This window comes from Esox lucius, chromosome 21 (genome assembly GCF_011004845.1).
Source record: "Esox lucius isolate fEsoLuc1 chromosome 21, fEsoLuc1.pri, whole genome shotgun sequence".
Taxonomy (NCBI): domain Eukaryota; kingdom Metazoa; phylum Chordata; class Actinopteri; order Esociformes; family Esocidae; genus Esox; species Esox lucius.
The window spans coordinates 2,979,780-3,006,590 of NC_047589.1; the positions used below are offsets into that span (position 1 = coordinate 2,979,780).

Sequence of the window (26,811 nt, forward strand, 5' to 3'; positions counted from 1 at the left end):
GGGGCCAACACGATAACATCATCCGCAAAGAGCAGAGACAAAATTGTGTGGTCCTCAAACCTGACACCCTCTGGCCCCTGGCTACGCCTAGAAATTCTGTCCATAAAAATTACGAACAGAACCGGCGACAAAGGGCAGCCCTGCCGGAGTCCAACATGCACTGGGAACAAGTCTGACTTACCTCCACAGGATGTCACGAGGGACACAGTCGACTGCCTTCTCCAAATCCACAAAACACATGTGGATTGGTTGGGCAAACTCCCATGAACCCTCCATCACCCTGTAGAGGGTATACAGCTGGTCCAGTGTTCCACGGCCTGGACGAAAACCACACTGTTCCTACTGAATCAGAGGTTCTACTATCGGCTGTATTCTCCTCTCCAGAACCCTGGCATAGACTTTCCCAGGGATGCTGAGCAGTGTGATCCCCCTATAGTTGGAACACACCCTCCGGTCCCCCTTCTTAAAAAGAAGGACCACCACCCCGTCTGCCATCCCAGAGGCACTGTCCCCGATTGCCACGCGATGTCAGCCAAGACAGCCCCACAACATCCAGAGACTTGAGGTACTCAGGGCGGATCTCATCCACCCCCGGTGCCTTGCCACCGAGGAGTTTCTTGACCACCTCTGTGACTTCAGCCCAGGTGATGGCCGAGTCCACCTCTGAGCCCTCATCCTCTGCTTCCTCAATGGAAGACGTGACGGCAGGATTGAGGAGATCCTCGAAGTACTCCTTCCACCGCCCAACGACATCCCCAGTTGAGGTCAACAGCTACCCACCTCTACTGTAAACAGCATTGCTAGGGCACTGTTTCCCTCTCCTGAGGCGCCGGATGGTTTGCCAGAATCTCTTCAAGGCCAGCCGATAGTCCTTCTCCATGGCCTCACCGAACTCCTCCCAGGCCCGAGTTTTTGCCTCCACAACCACCCGGGCTGCAGTCTGCTTGGCCTGTCGGTACCCGTCAGCTGCCTCAGGAGTCCCACAAGCCAACCAGGCCTGATAGGACTCCTTCTTTTTCTGCTTGACAGCATCCTTTACTTCCGGTGTCCACCACCGGGTTCGGGGATTGCCGCCTCGACAGGCACCGGAGACCTTACGGCCACAGCTCCGAGCGGCCGCTTCGACAATGGCGGTGGAGAACATGGTCCACTCAGACTCAATATCTCCAGCCTCCCTCTGGATCCAGTCGAAGCTCTGCTGGAGGTGGGATTTAAAGATCTCTCTGACAGGAGACTCGGCCAGACGTTCCCAGCAGACCCTTACAGTACACTTGGGTCTGTCCAGCTTCCTCCCCCGCCATCGGATCCAACTCACCACCAGGTGGTGATCAGTTGACAGCTCCGCCCCTCTCTTCACCCGAGTGTCCAAGACATACGGCCGCAGGTCAGATGAAACGACAACAAAGTCGATCATCGACCTACGGCCTAAGCTGTCCTCGTGCCACGTGCACTGATGGACACCCTTATGCTTGAACATGATGTTCGTTATGGACAAACTGTGACTAGCACAGAAGTCCAATAACTGAACACCGCTCGGGTTCAGATCAGGGGGGCCGTTTCTCCCAATCACGCCCCTCCAGGTGTCACTGTCATTGCCCACGTGGGCGTTGAAGTCCCCCAGTAGAACGATAGAGTCCCCAGTCGGAGCACTTTCCAGCACTCCTCCCAGAGACTCCAAGAAGGTCGGGTACTCTGCACTGCCGTTCGGCCCGTAGGCACAAACAACAGTGAGAGACCTATCCCCGACCCGTAGGCGCAGGGAAACGACCCTCTCGTTCACCGGGGTAAACTCCAACACATGGCGGCAGAGCTGGGGAGCTATAAGCAAACCCACACCAGCCCGCCGCCTCTCACCATGGGCAACTCCAGAGTGGTGAAGAGTCCATCCTCTCTCAAGGAGTGTGGTTCCAGAGCCCAAGCCGTGCGTAGAGGTGATCCCGACTACCTCTAGTCGGAACCTCTCAACCTCACGCACAATCTCAGGCTCCTTCCCGCCAGCGAGGTGACGTTCCATGTCCCTAGAGCTAGTTTCCGTGTCCAGGGATCGGGTTGTCTAGGCGCCCGCCTTTGACTGCCGCCCGATCCTCTCCGCACCGGCCCCTTATGGTCCCTCCTGTGGGTGCTGAGCCTACGGGAAGGCGGCCCCATGTCGCTCGTTCGGGCTGGGCCCGGCCGGGCCCCATGGGGAAAGGCCCGCCACCAGGCGCTCGTGAACGAGCCCCAACCCCGGGCCTGGTTCCAGGGTGGGGCCCCGTCTGCGCAATGCCGGCCGACTTCACAGAACACAAAATGTTTTTCATCATTAAGGGGTTTTTGAACGACGGGTCAGACTAAGAGCGGTTCAAAAACCCCTTAAAAAATAACATTGTATGATTTTTAAATAATTAATTTGCATTTTATTGTTTTCGATTCCGTCACTCACATTTGAAGAGTACCTATGATAAAAATTACAAACTTCTACATGCTTTGTAAGTGGGAAAATCTGCATCATTGGCAGTGTATCAAATACCTGTTCTCCCCACTGTATAGAGAGCTAGTCTAAGTCCTCTTTCACCTCCGCAACATCGCCAAAATCAGACCCTCTCTCACACCCCCCGCTGCTGAAAGACTCATTCACGCTTTCATCTCCTCCTCTTCTCTCCTCGTACCAACCCTCACGGTCCCTCAGATCCTCCTCAGCTGGTCTCCTCTCCATCCATAAATCCCACCTCCGCAGTTTTGGGGACAGAGCCTTCTCCAGGGCGGCTCCCAGGCTCTGGAACTCCCTCCCCCAAGAGATCCGCACCTCTGAGTCCCTCACCATCTTCCAGTCCCAACTCGAGACGCATCTCTTCACCTCTGCCTATCCGTAGCCCCCCTCCCTTCTCACCTGTGTCTAATCTTGTTTTGTTTTGTTTGTTTTGTTTTGTTCTGTTCTGTTTTTATCTATCTGCATTGTAAAGTGACTTTGAGTCCAAGAAAAGCGCTATAAAAATAAAATGTATTATTATTATTATTATTACTTCTTTGCAGTTTTCATAGTTTAGGATTGGCAGTTTGTCATCCTGGCCTTTAGCGGCCATTACAGTTTCTTACAGTACGTGAACTATGCTCCCTATGGTGTACTTAAGCCATATTAATCATCCAGGTAAAATGCGTGTTCACAAAACAAGCCAAGGAGGAAGGCCAGTTCGCTGAATGCGATTGGCTGTAATGCGATTGCTGGAACATAATTGGTTGGAAAGTAGCGTCACACTGCAAAAACTAAAAATTTACATTCCACTGGTACTGAACTGTCTATGTTAGTCCACAACTCTTAGGAGGGCCTAATTAGCTTACACAAAGTTCATAGGGGACATTTCATTTTTTTTACTGAAAAAACCTTACCTTGTGCAGCTTTAAATGAAAAGCAAGCCGGAAAGGCAAGAGTAATGTGGGATACAAACCCCACATTCTAATTTGCCTTTTCAGTGGGCCCACAAGCCAAACTGTTGCACCACAATATCTTAGCCAACAATTTGGTAAAATACATCTTTACTAACATTGAACATCAGATTTTATTTATAACATTAATATGTCACTGTCGAGTTAGTGATTTCCGCGTTTCGTAACAAATGTTTTGACACAAATGTTTAGATTGTCTTTGTGTTTCAGATAGCATCATTCTGCCCATCGCTAGTTCTCTGTAACTTAAGTTATGACTTAAGTGAATTTGCTTCTCATTCAGCTAATGATTAGAATCAGGTGTGTTTGATTAGGGTTCTAGAGGAATTCGACAGGACTGTAGCTCTCCTGAAACAGGGTTGGCTAGCCCTGAGGTAGAAGAACTGCCACACTCCGATGATCTTAATTCTTTGATCGTTTGCCTAAGCCTGCCTAGAGTGCATTTGCCACAGGGAAGCCTAGTCAATCATAGATAAAGTTCATGCCATTTTTTGTATTTGAATCCAGGTCTGAACAACAAAGATGTGGGCACATGAAAGGCATTGCACATTTCAGTGGGTTTTATGCTGCTACATAATGGTGGTGTTGACACGTGTTTGAGATAATGATGTTGTTAAGGTAAATGTTTGTTTATTGTTTATCTTGTAGAGCAAATATTTTAAATGTTGTTGGATTATGAGTTGTCAAGTTAGGGAATGTGACCAATATGTGTAAAAAAAAGAATTTCTAATACATATTTACCCTCTTCTCTTCAAGCTAATGCTGTTTAAAAGGCAAAACTATTTAAAATACATGTTCCTTGAAAAGCTCCCAAAATTAACCAATGTTTTATTTTGTGATGCCATGAGCTTTTTCCATTGGAGAGTATTTTTAATTCATTTAAAATAATGGAGTAACAATGTCTGACATTGAACTGGTTTCATTTAGAGTCAGGCCATCATCACAAGAGCAACATCGTTATCCATATGTATTTGTTTAGCTTTTATTAAATTGGTACTATAAGTGTTGATTGAAAAATGTATCATTATCATTGTACAGGTAGGGCATTTAGTATACATTTCACAGAAAAAAATAATTTCAGATTTGTTTTACTCTGTCGTCCTTTTCTGCTTGTCCCGTCTATCCAAGCCCTGCTTCGACCAGTTGAAAACCTCTGTCCTGTATTTTCTTATTTATACGTTTTCCATAAACAATTAAGCAACTTAATCAATCAACCAATCTGATTAACAATTTCAATATGCTTATAGAGGCCCAGCCAGTCAGTGTGGTTGTGTGTTCCTTGTGTTCCACTGTCCAGTCAATTATTGATTTTGTGTGGTCATGTGTTGCACAGGTCATCCAGACCATTAGTGCTGTGGACAAGGATGAGCCTCCAAGTGGTCACCAGTTCTACTTTGCGCTGCCTGCATCTGTGGCTGGCAACTCCAACTTTACTCTAAGAGACAACAAAGGTATGTGTCTCTTTGTAAACCTTAGTGGGTCATTTTACAAAACGGGTGCCCTTAAACGTTTGTAGTTTAAAATAAAATAAATTTAATAGGTATGTAACTTCACATTTCAGAGTGAATTATTTCACCTTTTTTTTTTAATTTAATGTAAGTTTATAAGCCATTCATCTATAAATTCTACTTACTCTCAGGCAATGCTGTTCCAAAGAAGCAGTTGATATTGCTTTCTGATGATCATGTGACTTGTGGAATTTAAAAAATATATAAAAACCCATTTAGTGATTCCTGAAAGTACACTCACCTAAAGGATTATTAGGAACACCTGTTCAATTTCTCATTAATGCAATTATCTAATCAACCAATCACATGGCAGTTGCTTCAATGCATTTAGGGGTGTGGTCCTGGTCAAGACAATGTCCTGAACTCCAAACTGAATGTCAGAATGGGAAAGAAAGGTGATTTAAGCAATTTTGAGCGTGGCATGGTTGTTGGTGCCAGACAGGCCGGTCTGAGTATTTCACAATCTGCTCAGTTACTGGGATTTTCACACACAACCATTTCTAGAATGGTGTGAAAAGGGAAAAACATCCAGTATGCGGCAGTCCTGTGGGCGAAAATGCCTTGTTGATGCTAGAGGTCAGAGGAGAATGGCCTGACTGATTCAAGCTGAAAGAAGAGCAACTTTGACTGATATAATCACTTGTTACAACCGAGGTATGCAGCAAAGCATTTGTGAAGCCACAACACGCACAACCTTGAGGCGGATGGGCTACAACAGCAGAAGACACCACCGGGTACCACTCATCTCCACTACAAATAGGAAAAAGAGGCTACAATTTGCACAAGCTCACCAAAATTGGACAGTTGAAGACTGGAAAAATGTTGCCTGGTCTGATGAGTCTCGATTTCTGTTGAGACATTCAGATGGTAGAGTCAGAATTTGGCGTAAACAGAATGAGAACATGGATCCATCATGCTTTGTTACCACTGTGCAGGCTGGTGTAATGGTGTGGGGGATGTTTTCTTGGCACACTTTAGGCCCCTTAGTGCCAATTGGGCATTGTTTAAATGCCATGGCCTACCTGAGCATTGTTTCTGACCATGTCCATCCCTTTATGACCACCATGTACCCATCCTCTGATGGCTACTTCCAGCAGGATAATGCACCATGTCACAAAGCTTGAATCATTTCAAATTGGTTTCTTGAACATGACAATGAGTTCACTGTACTGAAATGGCCCCCACAGTCACCAGATCTCAACCCAATAGAGCATCTTTGGGGTGTGGTGGAATGGGAGCTTCATGCCCTGGATGTGCATCCCACAAATCTCCATCAACTGCAAGATGCTATCCTATCAATATGGGCCAACATTTCTAAAGAATGCTTTCAGCACCTTGTTGAATCAATGCCACGTAGAATTAAGGCAGTTCTGAAGGCGAAAGGGGGTCAAACACAGTATGGTGTTCCTAATAATCCTTTAGGTGAGTGTATACATGCTTAACTAAAACGCACTTCATATTATACAAATTTTATTATGATTGCATATATTCTGCCTTTACAAAATGTATGGAGGACTACTAGCTTGGCAGATAGCTAACAACCCACTCCAAGGATATCCAAGAGACCAGTAAAGCTCTTGGATATCCTTAGACCAGTTTTTTTTTCAAACAATACATTAGTCAGCTCTGTCCCAGTCTGTAATTAGCATTATTAGCATCATCCAAGTTCATAAGTGGAAACAGTTTATAGTGCTAACGCAAAGCTGCATTGCAAGCAGAAAACTACTCTAAAACACTCCAAACAAAGACAAGTGGTGTTGTTTACAGCAAAGAACATGAGGAAGTGTTTGAATGTTTGCAATATAATTTTCATTTCAAATAAATGGGTACTTCCAGTGTTTAGCGGTCAGTTTTGTGTATACATCACAGAAAATGAAACTTTAGTAATCAATAGCTCGAAAGCAAGTTAGCTATTTTGTCTTAGATATTCATCTCGGACAGTCAATGTTTATTTGCTTGAGAAAGAAAAATACATATGCAGGTGCATCTCTAAAAATATAAAAAATATAATATTCTGAAAAAGTTCATTATTTTCCGTAATTCAAATCAAAAAATGACATTTTCATATATTCAAGATTCATTACACTTAAAGTGAAAAATTTCAAGCCTGTTTTGATTGGGGTTTACAGCTGGTGGAAATCAGAAATCCAGTATCCAGAATGTTAGAATAAAAAGTTTACAATACAGAAATGTTGACCTGAGAAGAGCTCTAATCAGCTAATTAACTCACTGAGCCTTCTGTACACAGAACCACAATAATGGGGAAGACTGCTGACTTGACATTTGTCCAGAAGACACTAGGAGGGTAAGCCACAGAAGGTCATTGCTGAAAGGGCTGGCTGTTTGGAAGAGTTCTGTATCAAAGCATATTCATGAAAAGCTGACTGGAAGGGAAAAGTGTGGTAGGAAAAGGCACACAAACAACAGGGATGACCGCAGCCATGAGAGGATTGTCAAGCAATGCCAATTCAAGAACTTGGAGGAGCTTCACAAGGAGTGGACTGAGGCTGGAGTTTCAGACATGTCCAGGAAATGGGCTACATGTGCCACTCCTGAACCAGAGACAATGTCAAAGGGTCTTACCTGGGCGAAAGATAATAAAAACTGGACCGTTGCTCAGTGGTCCAAAGTCCTCTCTTCAGATGAAAGTACATTTTGCATTTCATTTGGAAATCAAGTAGTAGTGGAGGAATAGTGGAGAGGCACAGAATCCTTTTCCAGCAAGACCTGGCCCCTGCCCACTGTGCCAAAACAACTGGTAACTAGTTTGCTGCTCATGGTATTGCGCAGCAAAGTGTGCTTGAATGGCCAGCCAACTCGCCTGACCAACTCGCCTGACCAACTCGCCTGACCAACTCGCCTGACCAACTCGCCTGACCAACTCGCCTGACCAACTCGCCTGACCTTGTCAAGAGGAAAATTAGATACACTTATGAGCTAAAGGCCGCTATCAAAGCAACCGGGACTTCCCTAACACTTCAGCAGTGCCGCAGGCTGATTGCCATGCCGCACTGATGCAATAATTCGTGCAAAAGGATCCACGTCCAAGCAATGAGTGCATCAGTTTATATACTTAGGAAGCCTTTACAGGTGTTTTGAGTTAATTAGCTAATATAAGCTGTAATTCGTAATCATCAAGAAAGAAACCAAAAAGGCTTGAAATGTTTAACTTTATGTGTATTTAATCTAGAATATATGAAGGTGTCACTTTTTTATTTGAATTATGAAAGAAAACTAACTTTTCCACGATATTCACATTTTTTGACATACACCTGTATATTATATCTGACTCTGAATACGAGCAAGAATGTTTTTCGGGGGATACAGCCATACTTGTTTTAACCATAATACACAGATGATGAATTGACCGAATTGAAGCTTGCCAGCAGCTAAAGGGTGAACCCGTTAATCCCCAACCCTTGCCCAGAATATCCAGAGGCAGTGTGTACTTTGAGAATTATAACATAGCAATCGGAAATATTCCTTAAATCTGTTTTGGCTCCATGGGTTGAACTGGGTAACGTGATGGAATTGCATTCCCCTTTAGTCCTCTTCTACGTGAATGTGGGTCACAATGCTCTGTAAAAATGTTCTCGCAAACTTTGTATGTCTCATTGGTGAAGTTGCTCCATTTATTCTCCCACAATACAATTTGGGAAAGGCAGAGGTATTGTCCCAAATGCAGAATGGGTAGAATTTAATTCCAAACCAAAAACCCCAGGAGCAGGACAATGAAATTCTTGTGACAGGGCACATAACATCTACGTAGTAAAAATTAAGAAATATATATTTCAAAAAGATTAGGATGGGGAATATGAATAATATTGGTAGATACTGAATATTATTGACATAGCAAGTACAGCAATAATATATATAACTATGCAAACTAGCAGGTAAAATCCAAAATACACATGCATATGTCAAAAAGGCTCAGGGAAAGGTACAAACGGAAAGCATGCTAAGATCAAGGAACGTTAGAAAGCTATCACAAACTCTTGAACTGGTTAGTATTTCGGTGATTGGGGGTGCTGCGTTCATTGTGATTGGGATCTGGAGGCTAAATGTCATTCTGGTGATGAGACTGAGAGATAGAATTGTGAACAGACCCTACATATATGCCTACGATTGAAAGTGAAAAATGGGCCAGCTAGGCGAAGCAACCGATCTTCACATAGATTGTTGAGTGTAAAATTCACATTGATGACATCACTGCCGAAGAACAAAAACTGTTGGCTGTAGGAGATAGTTTGACAGTTTAAAAAAATCAATGGTACCGTGACAAATTACTGAATGTAGTTTGAAGTGTTTTGGAGTAGTTCTCCACTTGCAATGCAGGTTTGCGATAGCGGTATGAACTGTTTCCATTCAATAATTTGGACGATGCTAATAACGCTAATTACAGACTGGGACAGAGCTGAATAATGGATTGATGGACGAACTATCCCTTTAACTTCGAAATTAAAGTTAACTTGGACTTAAATGAGGATTAGCTTAATGCTAATATACATAAATAAATTATATTGGCTAGCTTGGCACCCGTGATATATTTTTACATGCAAATATTATAAAAATAGTAAGCATTCAGGTTATTTACTTGATAAACAATTGAAAATAATGTTAGTTTTAACTTAGTCATATTTGACTCGAAAGTCGGAGGAGCTTGCACATTCTGCCACAGTGACAGTTAGCTAGTAGACTGCTTAGCCTACAGCAAGCTTTGAGGTTCAAAATTCTAACTAAAAAATGTAAAATGAAATAAATAACACACCAGTAGGATTTGCTGCTACACAGTGCATAGTGGTTGGGGGTAGTATAAGTTATTTTTAGCTGTAATGCTGTGGATTATTGAGGATGACTTGCAAACACAATGGTGGACATTCATGCTGGGCTGTCTACCTGATACAAATGGTGTGTAGCCGTTAGCAGTCACTGTTTCTCAAAATGAAAAGGACCAAATCCAAATGTTATGTAATGATAACAACCAAATATAATTCCAAAAAGTGTTTCCAAAAGGTTGGGATGCTGCATATAATGCAAATAAAAACAGAATGCAATGACGTGCAAATCATTTATTCTTATATTGTGTATAGGTTCCCACACATATCTGGGGAAAAAACAAGTAATGAAGTCCAAGGAACTCTCTATAGACCTATAGAACTCTCTATAGACTAAGCAATACATGCCCATTTCAAATTTGATGTCAGCAACATCTTTCAAAAAGATGGGACAGGGGCATGTTTTGTAAAAGCACTTTGTGAAATCTGCTGATGTAAAAAGGGCTTTATAAATACATTTTATTGATTTGATTGATGTTTACCACTGTGTTGCATCACCTCTTCTTTTAACAACACTCTGTAAGTGTTTGGGAACTGAGGGGACCAAATACTGTAGTAGAACAATAGTTCAGGTTTTCCTTTGTAATATTTCTTGTTTCATAATGCACCAATTGTTCATCCTCTCTGGAATTATATTTTAATACCCAATCATGTTGCTGACCTGTTGACAATTGACCTAATTGGTTGTGTGATATTCCACCAGGTGTAATTTCTTAACAGTTTTACAGTCTTTTGTTGCATCTCTCCCAAATTATTTGAAAACGTGTTGATGACATCAAATTCAACGTGGGCATGTATTGTTCAAGAAAAAATAAAATGTCTCAGTTTCAACATGTGTAATTTCTGTTGAATAGAGGGTTTAAATGATTTGCGCATCATTGCATTCTGTTTTTATTTACATTTTACGCAGCATCCCAACATTTCTGGAAACAGGGTTGTAAAATTAAACCTAAGTAAATTATTAAAAAGCTCTTCGAGTCAAATTGGATATAACCGTTCAGACTTAAGTCACATTAGATTGTTACCCAATTTAGTACCAACTTTGAATGTGGTTTTGAATATGGCTTGACCATATCTGATTTCATGAGGTTTCTATCTGTTCAGATGGCAGAAAACAAATCTGATTGGAATAGGATATGGGGTTACGATCAGATTTGTGTCACTATAAACTCCCAGTGTGAACAACTATTTTGATTGAAAGCAGTCAGTGAAACTTTCTGGCTACGATTCCAATGGCTTACTCATGTTTGTTTCACCTTTACATTTATTTTATGGCTAAGAATATCCATGAATGTTAATTAGAGGTTTAGAACTGTCGAGTCAAAAGCATGTTATGAATTTAACAACCCACTTTAAAAGTATAATTTAATCTTGCACGGTATTTGCACATTTAAAAAAGAAAAATTTGCCTGAATTTGGTTATGTCTAGACAACCTTGAAATGATCCATTCCACCTTTATGTACTGATCAATGGTTGTAAAGATTCATATATAAGTGCTGGTCAACAACCCTTGGACATCAAATCAACCATGTTCTTTTTCCACAGATGACATTAATGGATAAATCCTCCTAAAATTGTATTTATTATTTTTATTATTTTATTATTATTGATCTATTATAAATGCATAGAGAGAATAGTTTCGCATGTAACAACAACCCAAGCACAAAGCTAGTCTCTGCCGATGGTATTGTACTGCATATATGCTAATGACCCAGGGGTGGTAGGAATGCCTAGTGGTTAGAGCATCTGAGCATCAGCAAATAAAATGTTGGTAGATCAAATACCCAAGCCGACAAGGTGTTTCTCCACATTTTGTTGGATGATAGACTTAATTTATAATTGTTAAAAAACATAAATCTATACATAATATCCTATAATGAAAAAACAAAAGCAGGTTATTAGAATTTTTTGCCACTTTTACTGGAAATAAAAAACATTACAGCTTTTAATTGTTGGGTATGCCTCAAACGACTTTGCAGTTAGATTTGGCCATTCTTCCTTGTAAATCCTCTCAAACGATCTCAGGTTGGATGAGGAAGTTTGTGCTGTTTCCTTCAGGTCTCCGAACAGATGTCCAGTAGGATTCAAGTCAGGTTCTTGTCTGGACATTCGGAATTCAGAATTGTCCCAAAGCCACTCCAACATTGTATTGTCTTTTTACTTTAAGTCGTTGTGGTGCTGAAACATAATTTTTCACCACATATGAGGTTCTGTGCCCTCTGCATCAGGACCTCTCTTTATTTTGCTCGATTTATCCATCCCTCAATTCTCACCAGTTTCTCAGTCAGAGAAGCATCCCCATAATATTACTATTTTTTATCATGTTCTTAGAGTCCTTCAGGCGACATGTAACATGCCTTTTAATCAGGATTGGCTTTTGTCTAGCTACCCAACAATAAAGTCCTTATTGATGGGGTGCTGCTGAGATGGTTGTCTTCTGGCAGGTTCCCCCATTACTACTGAGAAATTCTGATGGTCTGTTAGAGGAGCCATTGGGATATTGGTCACCTACCTGACAAAGACCATTCTTGCCCAGCTACTTAGGATGACCAAATGTTGGAAGGGTCTTGATGGTTCCAAACTAATTCTATGCACAATGATGGAGTCCACTGTGCTTTTGGGAATCATCCATGCTTTAGAAACTTTCCCCAAATCTTTGCTTTGACGCTCTCTCATCGGTCTATAGAGTTCCTTGTACATAATTTCTTGTTTTTTGCCCTGATATACCAAGTGATGTGTGGGAACTTACATAAACTACTCAACAAAATAAAGTTGAGCAGTGTATATAAGACTCTAAATCACATATTTGGTCTAAATGAATGAAATACACCGATCAGCCATAACATTATGACCACTGACACTGATAATCTTGTTATCATGGCACCTGTCAGTGAAGGGGATTTATTAGGCAGCAAGTGAACATTCTGCCTTCAAAGTTGATGTGTTAGAAGCAGGAAAAATGGGAACGCGTAAGGTGCTAAGCAACTTTGACAAGGGCCAAATTGTGATGGCTAGACGACTGGGTCAGGGCATCTCAATGAAATTGATTTTGCCATAGGTGGGCTCTGAGTTGTAGAGACATTTCATGATTGAAGGACACAGGATGCATCGGTGCTCAGTATGGAGTGTCATGGTGAAGGGTTTTAAATTCTTATTTGCATGAGATCCTTTTTTTGTATTCAATACATTGGCACATAATTCTGATTTTGTATTTTTTCTTTGTCATTATGGGGTATTGTGTGTAGGTTGATGGCAAAAAATAGTTTTGTATATTATTTGGATGGCAGAACAAAATTATATTATATTTTAATCAATTATAAGATATGTCTATAACAAAATTTTATGTGGAGAAAATGAAGGGGTCTAACTTTTCACTGGCAAGTACTGTATTAATTTAGTGATTTCTTTGAAATGTTATAGCACAGTTAGTTATATGGTTGATTCACAGTCAGTAGTCAACAGAAGAGTGCATGATTTAATCTGTAAGACCTATTATCTTTCAATTCTCATAACTCACTTATCTAGTTTATGGTCTTCTATTTCAGACAACACTGCATCCATCGTAACAAAACGTGGAGGGTTCCGGAGACGGGAGCAGGTCTTGTACCGGCTGCCCGTTTTGATTGTAGACAGTGGAAGCCCCGCCCTCAGTAGCACCAACACCCTATCGGTGAGCGTGTGTGACTGTGACTCGGATGGCGTGGCCCAATCGTGTGGAGCAGTGGCGTACACCCTTCCTGCAGGGCTTAGTACTGGGGCCTTAGTCGCCATTCTCGGCTGCATCATTACACTTCTGGGTAAGAACAACCAAAATGGTATCCACTACAAGATAAAATGATTTAAATGCTAATTTTTCAGGGGGATACTGTATTTCTCCTATGCAGTTTACTAACATATTTGCCATGCAGTCATATTTGCCAAATGGGTACTGGATTCTCTCTTTCTGGTGGCTTTTGACGGTACTGGGGTTTGCATGACCAAAATACTTTCACCTGTACCTGCTGCTCTCCTTCCCTTGTTTATCTGTGTTGTGTTATTATAAAATATATACTTTAACGTCTTTACATGTATACATAGACAATCAAATCCCAACAGTTGGGTAATGTCTATTCGGTTGTCTGTTTCTCATTCTTTCACATTCATTTTTCATCAGGCCCTTATCTGGTGTGCGTGATCTTGGGTAGTTGCGTTATCCTCCTCACCCACGAGCGTAACATACAGATTCAGGCCTGGATCAATTCAAACCTTCAATAGCAATGTTTAGACAGTGTCTTGAATAATCCCATTCACACAATTCTGAAAAGTCAAAACATATCTTTAATGTGGGTACCCAAGACCATTCTACCATTCTAAATGTTGGAATTAGGTTAAGCTAAAAAATCTAACATTTGACACATCCTGGGACCTAAGGGTTAAAAAAAAGGTATGTAATGTAATGTTGAGTTCAACTATCAATATTAGGCAAGCTAGTTAGCAAGCCAATGTGTTTAGGATTTCATTAGTCTGTGGAAAAACAACCTTGCATAGTAAAACTCTATACCACTGGAGTGCTACAGAACTTCCAGCACATATACCTATGGGAAGTATAACCCCATTTCCAAAAACATTAGGACACTGTGTTAAATGGAAATAAAAACATTTTATTTAAACCGTATATTCTGTAAAATTGTAAAGAGATTGGCGTTTCATCCACAGTACATACTATCATTCAAAGATTTAGAGAAAAATAAAGGTGAAACCAGACCCCCATGTGGCACACCTCTAACCAAGTCCTAATGTGACATTTGCCATCACCCTCCGCCTTCTTCTGTTCCTAGAATTTGGAGCCAAGCTAGTAACCTCAGACGTATTTTAATGTTGGACAGATGGTGCTGGAGCTTGGCGGTATTGACTTACTCAAATCACTGTCAGGAAGTACTGCCTTCAACCTAGATGGTGTTCTGGAGTTAGTAGCTGTCACAAAACATGTGGCTTTCATAAGACAATAGAAGTCCTTGACGTTGGGAGGTGCACATACTGGAGGACATTACTTTTGTTTTTCCATGACAAAAGACGGCAAGATCCATAATTGTACGTCTTTCACTCACTCACACTATGGAACATGGGATGTCATGGATAGAGCATATGCCTTCAATATCTGCAATCTTTGTGTAATCTACAATAGAAAATATATATTGTATTTTGCTTCTGTACTCCCAATTTCTTGAAGAAAAAATGCTGTCCGACAGATCAGGAACACTCTGCTAGAGGTAGACATGGATGTGTCAGCTATTACCATCTGTAGAAGACTTCACCAGGAGAACTACAGTGTACTGTAAGGTGCAAAAACACCCATTGGCTATAAAATAGGTTGGCATAAAAAACACTTTAAAGAGCTTGAAGTGGACAGAAGAGACAAAGATGAACCAAAGATGTACCAGACTGATGGCAAGTTATAGTTTAGAGAAAAAAGGTTCTCAGAATATTGCCTCCTCTGTGAAATAATGATTAAATTGTGATATGGCTTGGTCTTCCACTGGAACTGGAATATATCTTAGATTACGTTTCTGCCAAAAGAAACATTGTGTCTGTTAAAGTAAGAGAAAATGTCTCTACATTTATTGGATGTCTTTTCATCCCACAGGACAATGAACCCTTATATCGCTCAGTCTTCCGCTTCACACTTTGCTTGTCGACGCTTCAAACTGTCTTTATCTGGGAGAGCTGATCCTGCAATCTTTGCATCCTCTGTTGACACTTGCTACTGAGGAAAAGGCTATGTAAAGCTACATGGTCTGCACTGAGGGAAATTGAGCGTGTTATTTATGTGAAAAGTTAACTAGCAAGGCATTACGCGTTACGTTACTCATTGCCTTTAAAAAGTAGTCTGACTACTGTAACACATAGTAATGCGTTACCACCAACAGAGTTGATTATTACAAACCCCTTTTGCAGTAATGTTAGCATAGCTGAAAACTGTCAAATAAAATAAAAATAAAAGATTAAGATGGGCAAAATAACATAGATACTGGACAGAGGAAGATTGGAAAGAGGTGTTATGAACAGACAATTCTAAGTTTGAGGTGTTTGGATCACAAAGAAGAACATTTGTGAGATGTAGATCAAATTAAAAAATGCTGGAAGAGTGTGATGGTCTGGGGGTGCTTTGGTGGTGGTAAAGTGCGAGATTTGTTCAGGATTAAAGGGATTTTGAAGAAGGAATACTATGACTCCAATTTGCAACACCATGCCATTACCTGTGGAGCATTTAATTGGAGCCAACTTCCTCCTACAAGAGGACAGTGACCCAAAGCACAGCTCCAAACTATGCAAGAACTATTCAGGGAAGAAGCAGTCAGCTGATATTCTTTCTATAATGGAGTGGCCAGCTGAGTCCTCGGATCTCAGCCCTAATGAGCTGATGTGGGAGCAGCTTGATTGTATGGTATGTAAGAAGTGCCCATAAAGCCAATCCAACTTGTGGAGGTGCTTTAGGGTGCATGGGGTGAAATCTATTCAGATTACCTCAACAGATTACCCCATTATTTATGAGCTGAACTCAAAGATCTAAGACTTTATGTACACAAAAGGCCTATTTCTCTGAAATATTGTTCACAAATCCACCTCACAGGTTTGGCATATCAAGATGCTGATTAGACAGCATGATTATTGCACAGGTGTGCCTTAGGCTGGACACAATAAAAGGCCACTCTAAAATGTGCAGTTCTATCACACAGCACAATGCCACAGATGTCGCAAATTTTGAGGGAGCTTGCAATTGGCATGCTGACTGCATGAATGTCCACCAGAGCTGTTGCCCGTGAATTTAATGTTCATTTCTCCATCATACTCACTGGACATTTCACACATTGAGCATGTTTGGGATGCTCTGGATCAGCGTATACGACAGCGTGTTCCAGGTCTTGCCAATATCCAGCAACTTCGCACAGCCATTGAAGTGGAGTGGACCAACATTCCACAGGCCACAATCAACAACCTGATCGACTCTATGCAAAGGAGATGTTGCACTGTGTGAGGCAAATGGTGGTCACACCAGATACTGACTGGTTTTCGGACCCCCCTGGACCACCCCAATACAGTGAAACTGCACATTTTAGAGTGGCCTTTTATTGTGGCCAGCCTTAAGCACACCTGTGCAATAATCATCCTGTCTAATCAGCATCTTGATATGCCAAACCTGTGAGGTGGATGGATTATCTCTGCAAAGGAGAAGTGCTCACTAACACCGATTAAGACAGATTTGTGAACAATATTTGAGAGAAATAGGCCTTTTGTGTACATAGATCTTTAATTCAGCTCATGATAAATGGGGGCAAAAACAAAAGTGTTGTGTTTATAATTTTGTTCAGTGTAATTCCAATTAAAAGTCATTTTCTAACCTTGTCATTGACTATATTTCCTATTCATTTAGCTGTATTTCCTATTTAAACTAATTTAATGTATGTTTTCTTAAAAAAAAAAAAAGTAAATGTAATAATTACCTCAAACCTTTGAACGGTAGTGTAAATACAATTGAACATGTTTTTTTTGTTTTCTGTAGAATGGATTTATGGCATAAAATATACTTTGAAATAACACAACAACTGAAAATGCCGGTCTTACAGGTCCGACAAAGCGTCATCAGAGAAGATGCCTAGCATCTGGTTGGGCAGTTGTTCGGATACTTCAGGCTGTACGATTGCATGTATGGGATACACAACAAAATTCTCAACATTATGTGCTTAGTTTAGATGTATGTAAACATCACAATACATCTGGTCCTCTGAAATACTAGTAAGATGTATACATAACATCAAATGGGGAAATCAGTATATACACAAATACCCACAAATTTTACCTTAATATCCAACCATTGAGTTCATAGTTATTGTTTGATTTAAACCAAATTCTGGGAATATGGAGCCAAAAGAAGAAAATAAATTATTACTGCTCCAATACTTACAGAAAACACTAAAACATGTCCTGCTTTAAATCAATCAATCAAATGTATTTATAAATCCCTTTTTACATCAGCAGTTGTCACAAAGTGCTTTTACAAAACACCCAGCCTTTAAACTGTATTCTCTCTCCTTCCCTTCTCTCCCTCTTCTTCCCCTCTTTCATCACAGCACCTGACTTGCCCCATCCCACCATCCCACCGTTCCTCACCCTTTTACATTAAGACCCTGTGCACGAACCTTTCTTCTCTCCTGGCTCCTAGATCTTACAGGCCTCCATCAAGGCCTGTTTGAATTTGTGGCTCTGTAATTGGGGCTGTGATTGCATGTGATTGCATTGTTTTGACTGAGAGGAGAGCCCAGCAAAAGACCAGGGATTATGCTGTCGTCCTCCTATATTGTATGCCCTGGTGTCCTCCAGCCATAATAAAATAGCTCAGACTATTTTGTTTTCTCCCTCTTTTCCTTTCACTCCCTGTCTCTTCCATCCCCATATCTACAACTTTCCAACTTTCCTGGATGGCCTGAGTAGCTTTAATAACGAGTGGCCAAGATCTCCGGTTGCAACTCCTTGAGACGTATCGAGCTGTTTTTTTGCTGTTGATTGATAAGTGCCCTCTGCAACGTCTATGATTTTCACCCACTCACCAGCTCACTTGCCTATGATAGCTTATGGTTGTGTGACTGCTGTTTGTTTTGAGTGTTTGTGTGGGTGTATTTCTATTGAACTGAACAGTCAATAATCATATGTCCATCCTAATGGCATAACATTGTTTCTTACAGTGAAAATTTAGAATGTCCTCAGGGTATCTTTCACTAAACTATACATATTATATTTTTTGTTGTCTTTTTTGGAAATGAACATCCTTGTGGTCATGAGAACATTTCAATCTGCAAAATAAAGTTAACTCGTGTTCATGGTTCAATTGGATTTAGCACCTATTATAATTTACTGAAGGTCAGAGACTCTTAAGTAACTCCACATCAGCACCAGAAGTCTGTTGCCAGGATTATTTTCATGGCAACAGACTCAGAAAGAATTATTGCCTCACTACCATGACCCCTTCTGTCTTTATCTGAATATGCAAAAGGCTGAGGCCACGGTCACTAATACAACCAATTACTCATTGAGTGATTAAGGAGAAAAAAACTAATTTGAAAGCCTGAGATAAGTATGATGTCGCAGCAATGTATTTGTATTATGCCAAAATGTATTTAGAATTTCATAGTTCTAATCATTTAGATGTGTTTTTAATTCATGCCTTTATATGGGGGGTTTGTGGTTTGTGAGTGACAGATGGTAAAAAATCAGCATGATGTTTTGATTTAGATAAGCTATCAGGAGGAGAGGCTGGGAAACTGAGTGGTGGTGATGAGGAGGAGTCTTTTTTTATACAGTTCATTATAATAATGTACAATAGCCAGGAAAGCAATGGCAGCACAGAAAACCCTCCATGCAGAGCATTGATTTTGCTTGATGGTACATTTAACCAATTCAATTACAGCAGATCCAGGATAACAGCAAATTGATCTTAAAAAAAAAGTAAAATTACCATCTGCATCCATACACCATAGATCAACTATGGAGAGGGTATTTATTTAAATGAATGGAGTCTGAATAATGTCCAACGTTGTGGCCATTGTATTCGAGGCACTTGATAACTGCGTCAGCATGAGTTCATTTGTATGCTCTGCCATCAACCTGCAGCCACTTGTAAGGCATGATTGACTTCTGGGCCGACACCCAGTATGTGGTGATGAGCATAGTGCTTTTTGGTATTCTAAAGCTCCTAAAAGAGCGTTGCTGGAAAGCAATGAAGATATTCACTTCTAATGGCCCATCATTTTTTATTTCATTTGGAAAATAAATAAAATCTTGAAGCTACAACAAGCAGAGGCAAAACAATGTTTTATTGTCCACATAGATTCCAAGGGAATCGTCAATGTAGTATTTCACCAAAGCTCTAGATCTCTCTTTGTTTGATAACAACATTTACACTACTGAAAGAATGAATGTTGAGATCAAAATCAAAACTACATAAATGAAATGTATAGAATTCTAAATAAAAAAAATTAAATCAATCTACACAACTGTAATGAAAAAGCAAAAACTATGAACATTTTAAACTAAAATTTCTTATGTACTAAATTATTCAGACCCTTTGCTATGACACTCCAAACTGAGCTCAAATGCTTCCTTTGTCCTTTGATCATCCTTGAGATGTCTCTAGAACTTGATTGGAGATGACCTGTGGCAATTCACTTCACTGGACATAAAGGCACACACTGTTAAACATACACTTCACAGTAATGGAAGCCACCGTTGAGTAAAAAGCATATGACATGTCGGAAGGACTATGAGAGCTTGAAGAAAAAGAGTCTGGTCTGATGACTCCAAAATTAAACTGTTTGGCCTGAATTCCAAGCAATATGTCTGGTGAAAACAAGATTCCACTCATCACCTGGCTGGTACCATTCGTACACTGAAGCACGTGGTGGAAAATCATGTTAGGGGATGTTTCTCAGTGGCAGGAACTGGGAAATTGGGTCTGGATTAATACAAAATACCGAGAGGTCTTTGAAGAACCTGATTCAGAGTGCACAGGACCTCAGACTGGGCTGAAGATTCATATTTAAGCCCAGCAACAATCTGAAGCAAAGACAATACTTAAGTGACTTTAGGACTGTATGTGAATGTCCTTGTGTGGCCCAGCCAAAACCTGGGCTTAAACCCCATTGAATCACTGGTGGGAAGAGCTTTTCAGTTCACCAACACTGCATGCAGTCTGACAGAGCTTTAGAGGATCCACAAGGAGGAATGGGACAAACTGCCCAAGTCTAGTTATGCAAAACTGATAAAGGCATACCCAAGAAGACTGATCACTGCCAAATGTGCTTGGACAAAGTACTTAATAAAGGGTCTGAATACATACAGCTCCAGAAAAAATTAAGAGACCACTGCACCTTTTTCTTTACTTTCCAAAAAAGTCAAAACGGAAGGTTTTGAGTGAGGAACAGAAGGGTTTGTCGTTGATAGGTAACTAGTTAGTAAATTGTTTGTTACTGAATTAAATAACTTGATTGCTAATTTAAGTTGGATAGATGTCTTGATTGCATCAGCTGAACTAATAGCACCAGTACATGGCTCTGTTAGCTAGCATTATAAGCAATCTGCAGCTAGACACGTTTTGTGGTCATTTAGCTAGGAACCTGCAATGCAACATTACTAAATCTATTTTAAAAATGTCTCTAAACACATGAATGACTGCACCTATCAAATTGTATATTTTAAGAGATGAGTTGGCAGGAAACATGCTGCAATCATTTGGTGTACACAGTGACTGTTTTCTGTGTGAGAGAGGTAGAAAGAGAGACATTAACTGTTTAGGTTATTCCTCCATGATACAATGTTCACAAAAACTGCTTGTTGTCACCTCTTCAGGATATCACAACGTTCTGTAGAGAGCTAACCTGTCTAAGAATATTTTCTGAAACAGTAAAGCTGTTGCTTGACTGTCATAGCTGTTAGCCATCGACATGGCAATATTGCATATAGATTTTTTCCTTGCTAATGTCAACTGAAAACTGAGAAGTATAATAGCAGATAAATGTTTATAATTAGTTTATTGATTTGCCTTTCCTATGCCGTATGAATCAATCAGCACAATAAATCATAACAAATGATCCAACTTGTTGTCCTACCAGTCACCAACTTCTGCCCTTATAATATTGTGTTTAAGAAAAATTACAATAGGAACTGTTCAATTGGATTTCCTCAATAATTCTTTCCAGAATAGATTGGCAGAACTTCACTGAAAAGCAATTATTGTGCACACTAATTCTATTTGCAGAATATGTTATTGATCATGTGACTAGTTGTTATTGGTGGCAGAAATATTGATTGAACGCTATCTAATTTGTAGTAATATTTGTAGTCTATCAAATTTGTAGTAATATTCAGGACAAATTGATCATCTCGTTCAGTTTCTCTCATATGGTGTCTTATCAGTCGGAACCACCAATGAAAAAGGAGCACATGTTCTGCAATGGAGGAATCTAAAATAAATGATCATTGTATAACTCATGGTAATTGCACTAGTTACAATCCAAATAAATCACAATATGTCCCCGATGGCCTTATTGAGTAGTTGAATGTTGTGTAGAGAGGACATTAACACACTGTTGCCCATTAGGATGAAGGATAAATAATCTACACATCCCAGGAATAATGTACCTTTAAACATGTGAAGTTTGAGACATGCTATAAAAATGCTTTATAGTAAGTATGTATGGTTATTAATTCTGGTAAACATTAATACAAATAAAAAAGTGTTTCAAATGTTGAGTTTAAACACAAATGGCATAGTTGATCTAGAAGAGGTCAATCTAATGCACTACCATTGTCAAGGGCAACTGAAGAATGAATCAGAATATCTCTGTTCTGATTGTGTACACTTTTAGAGAAGCGTTGACAATCAGGACTCTAGCCTATCTTTTTACCCCTGAATCAAATTCAGTGCTCATACAATCACCCTCATGGGCTTAAAAGGAATGAACTGGTGGGGTAAGGTATGTAGGAATTGCTTCCAACAACAATTGAGAGACAACAGTTGGACCAATCAAAATTGCTCTTAAGTCCATGAAGGAAAGTATCTTGAAAGAGGTATTAATCATGTGGTGCGAACATTCCTGCAATCACTAAATTAGCATGGTTGGTCCATTAAAATAACATCACATAGGTCAGAAATAAAGTGTGGACTTTGTTAATGTTGTAAGTGAATATAGTAGCTGGATGCTGCAGATTTGTAATGGAATATCTACATAGGCATACAGAGGCCCATTATCAGCAACCATCACTCCTGTGTTCCAATTGCACGATTTATTTGCTAATCCAAGTTTAAAGGAATTTTTGCGATTGTGTTAGCACAGCTGAAAACTGTTGTACGGAAGCTATGAAACTGGCCATCCTTAGACTGGTTCAGAATCTTCAGCATTAACGTTTGTTGGTTCGATTACAGACTCAAAATGGCCAGAACAAACAACTTTCTTCTGAAACTTGTCAGTCTTTTCTTGATCTGAGAAAATCAAGGCTATTCCAAGTGAGAAATTGCCGAGAAACTGAAGCTCTCATACATCAATGTGTACTACTCCCTTCACAGAAAAGAGCAAACTGGTTTTAACCAGAATAGAAAGAGCAGTGGGAGGCCCCAGTGCACCACTGAGCAAGAGGACAAATACATGAGAGTGTCTAGTTTGAGAAATTGAGCACTCACAGGTCCTCACGTGGCAGCTTAATTAAATAGTACCCACAAAACACCAGTCTCAACATCAACTATGAAGAGGTTATTCCGGGATGATGGCCGTCTAGGCAGAGTTCTTCCTCTGTCCAGTGTCTGTGTTCTTTTGCCCATCTTAATCTTTTCTTTTTCTTTGGCGGAGTCGCCTCTTCACTGTGGATGTTGAGACTGTTTTGCAATAACTATTTAATGAAGCTGCCATCTGAGGACATGTGAGGCACCTGTCCCAGTCAAGTTTGGACACTTAGTCATTCAAGGGTATTTCTTTATTTTTTACTTTCTTCCACATTGTTGAATTATAGCGAAAGACATCAAACTTTGAAATAACAAATTCGGAACCATGAAGTAATCGAAAAACTGTTGAACAGATCATATTGTAGATTCTGCAAAGTAGCCACCCTTGACAACAGCTTTGCACACTCTTGGCATGCTCTCAACCTGCTTCATGAGGTAGTCACCTGGAATGGATTTTAATTAACAGACTAGGGTTATTTCTGCTAGTAATTCTCATGTTTCTTGAGCAGACACAAACTAGATTAATTAAATTAACTTTTGTATCCTGAAAATATCACAGCAGGAACATTTGAATCATAAAATATCCCTTCCATATCATAGACCATTCCCTTACATTAAGTGCTGCGTGTTGTCTCAGCATGGCAACAATGTCAGTATTTACAGTGGTATACAGTATTTACATGCATCCACTAGCGTGCAATCTTGGAATTAAATAAGTCAAATTATTTGGCCTATGCCATGCTGTAGATATTGTTAAAGAGATGTTTGTGAGAAAATAATTTGTAGCACTAACATTGGCCTATGTTAGAAATCAGATTGTATTGCAAAGATTTAAAGATAACATACAACTGGCAGCTAGTATATGTATATCCTATTAAAATTTTTATGGATTTTTTACCCTATTCAGTTTTAAACTTGCGACCCTCAAGCTGGTTGTAGCAGTCTAACATGCTGCCTGCAGCACTCAGCATGGGTTATATTGCGGCCTACTGCTATTTCAGAGAACTCCCCTTTCTCCTCTATTGTCTCTGTATCTGATAAAGCAGAAAAAATACAATGATAAAAATGAAAATAATTCTATCAAGTATTCTACAGAGTAGCCCTTTTTGCTGTGTAGCCTACAAAAGTAGGCGTAGAGATGGCTTCGGGAGCATATTGCAATTCCCATCTCTCTAAGTGTGCAATTGCAAGCTTTTCATCTTAAATTTAGATGCATACTGGCATTGAAAGGAGGGAGTTTCCATTGCTAAATCCATGTAAAATGTACAGAAAGGCACACTTTGGAAGAAAGGTAATAGAATTAGAGACACAATTTAGCAACATGACTGAAGTCCAACTAATCTGATCACTGCCTGAGGAAACAGGATGCTTACCACATTGAAGTGTGACACTGTGACTTTGGGTTGCACAATCTGAGGCAAGTAATGACTTCTGTGATGATTTGGTATAATATTGTGAAATACACTATGTTCTCAACCTGTTTCCTTGCTTATCCATCAAAGCAGCAGTAGCTAATACAGCATACCTTGAATGTAACAGCTGTTATAAGTTCACTTCATGAAGAAGAGCTCCTACAAGTGTTCGAGTGTTGTCAGCCACCGTTTTCTTCCCACTGAAAATCATAAACAGACAGTTTTCTAACATCACTCAGTCTATCAATCCATAAATCAATCTTTCAGTGAAATATAGTTTATAAAGCCCTTTTACACCAACAGTTTTTACAAAGCATAAAACCCCAAAAAGCAAGGAATAAGAAGATATTGAAGTGTTCACTTATTCAGTCACACATTCATAAAATGCCCTTCCTCGAATACTGTAACGTAGAAGTAGAAGGCAGGACACAGATGCAGGGAGAACGGAGGACTTTAATGAAAAGAACTAAGACATAACAAAACCAAAGTAGAACAAGAAAACAAAACAACAATGTTACATACAGAATGGAATCCAAATAATAACCTACAAGGTACACTGGGGAACGAGAAACACAAATAGGGATACTGATAAGGAATACAGGTGAGGGGATTAACAACAAATAGATGTACGTACTCCAAATGACAGAGCCAGGACATGGCAAATACACAAGTTAACAAGTAATGCACACAAACAAATACAGTACATCAACATTCCAGGCCACTAGTAGTGGCTGAAACAGTAGTGAGGGCATCAGAAGTGAAGAATGGTTGCGTACTACCACCAGTGGAGAAGTAGCAAACTACAGCAGGGCAGTGCAGTTGGAAAGTCAGTAACCAAACAGCCGTCAAAAGGCATTCCATTCATCAGCGTCTCCGCCAGCCTTTCATGTGACATCCCAGCCCCTTCCGCCTCCTCCCTTTGCTCTCTTATTACGAGGTGTGAAGTGGTGGTTGCCGTTGCTTTCCCGGGCCCTTCTCTCTAGCCCACAGAAGCCAGATGCAGCTGAAGGAAAGAAATATGGGCCCACGGAGCAATATTTCACTGGCAACAGCCCGACAGTGATGGATGGAGGATCATTAGACATTTGCCAGTTTGCTAGGGTGCGGGGAGTTATTTTCAGCAATAATATATGAGAAGGAGACCAGGGATTGTAGAAGGGATGCCAGGAAGTTTGGTAGAGAAGTCCGGAAATTCCGGTTATGGGAAGGTTTCTGTCAGTTCTGATGTGGTGTACAAAATGGTGGATTGGGGAGAGAAATTAATTGATGCAAGGATTTTCCCCCAAATCCCTCAAGTTATTCATATTATTATCTAGGTGTATCATTCAAATTGTGCGTCATTTTTTTTTTGCTAGTATACTAATACTGAACCCTTACCTTTTTCAGTGATGGTGCTGCTAATAGTGTCAATGCATCGGAGGAAGAAGGAGCCGTTGATCCTGGAGGAGGAGAGAGATGTGAGGGAGAACATTGTCCGCTATGATGACGAGGGCGGAGGCGAGGAGGATACAGAGGCCTTTGACATGGTGGCCCTTCGCAACCTCAACATCATAAGAGACCCCAAAGTTCGACGTGACGTTACCCCTGACACCCCAACCTTCTTCCCTTACCCTACGTCCTCATCCTCGCGGCCGGTCTACAAGACCCTGCCGGACAACGTGGTGTTCCGAGAATTCATCTGGGACCGGCTGAAGGATGCAGATGTTGATCCATCAGCTCCGCCATACGACTCTTTGCAGACGTATGCTTTCGAGGGGAGTGGCTCCGTAGCCGAGTCGTTAAGCTCTCTGGAGTCACTAAGTACAGACTCAGAGCAGAACTACGACTATCTGAGCAATTGGGGGCCACGTTTTAAAAAGCTAGCTGACCTCTATGGGAACAGTGATGGCAACAGTGTGTTTTCATAGCTGAAACTTCCCTGAACTTAGACGAAAATCCACAATAGTTGTTTATGATAAAAAAAAAAGAACAACTAATCTGCAAAAGTGCAGAGAAGGAGTAAAGTCTGTGAGAACAAACGTGAGATTGGAGATATAAGACATCTTGATTTCAAAGGTTTGGTTTGTTTACCTGACTTGGATTTGGAATTTTCAAAACGGGTGACTTGGCACGTTTTGACAAGTAACTTCAAGTGACTAGACTGAAGAGGAAACCTTGTGAGCAAAGACATTAAAAGGTTTCAAAGATGGGCTAGAGTCCAGCAATCGACTACATACATGGTAGGCTACAGTATATTTATGTGGAGGCACCTGTTCTCTCATTCCTTTCGATGGGCAGAGATCCAGCCGTCTTGCTTTAATGCGTTCCATTGCTCTTTTTGTTCTAAAAAAATACACTATTCTCCTGAAGTGCTCAGTCCCCGGCGGCTAATCAGTAGAGTAGT

The 26,811-nt window shown here is 40.5% G+C and overlaps 1 protein-coding gene across 5 annotated transcripts in view; it reads left to right on the forward strand.

Moving 5' to 3' along the window:
- The window catches only part of LOC105006661 (cadherin-7), a 205,428-nt gene extending 179,034 nt beyond the window's left edge, over positions 1 to 26,394 (forward strand). For all 5 annotated transcript variants that reach the window (XM_013132042.4, XM_020045166.2, XM_020045164.3 and 2 more), the window contains 3 exons: positions 4,757 to 4,874; positions 13,313 to 13,564; positions 25,815 to 26,394. In XM_013132042.4, the coding sequence (XP_012987496.1) occupies positions 4,757 to 4,874; positions 13,313 to 13,564; positions 25,815 to 26,335 (891 nt within the window). In that variant the 3' untranslated portion in view covers positions 26,336 to 26,394. The remainder of the gene's footprint in view (positions 1 to 4,756; positions 4,875 to 13,312; positions 13,565 to 25,814) is intronic.
- Positions 26,395 to 26,811: the final 417 nt, after the last annotated feature.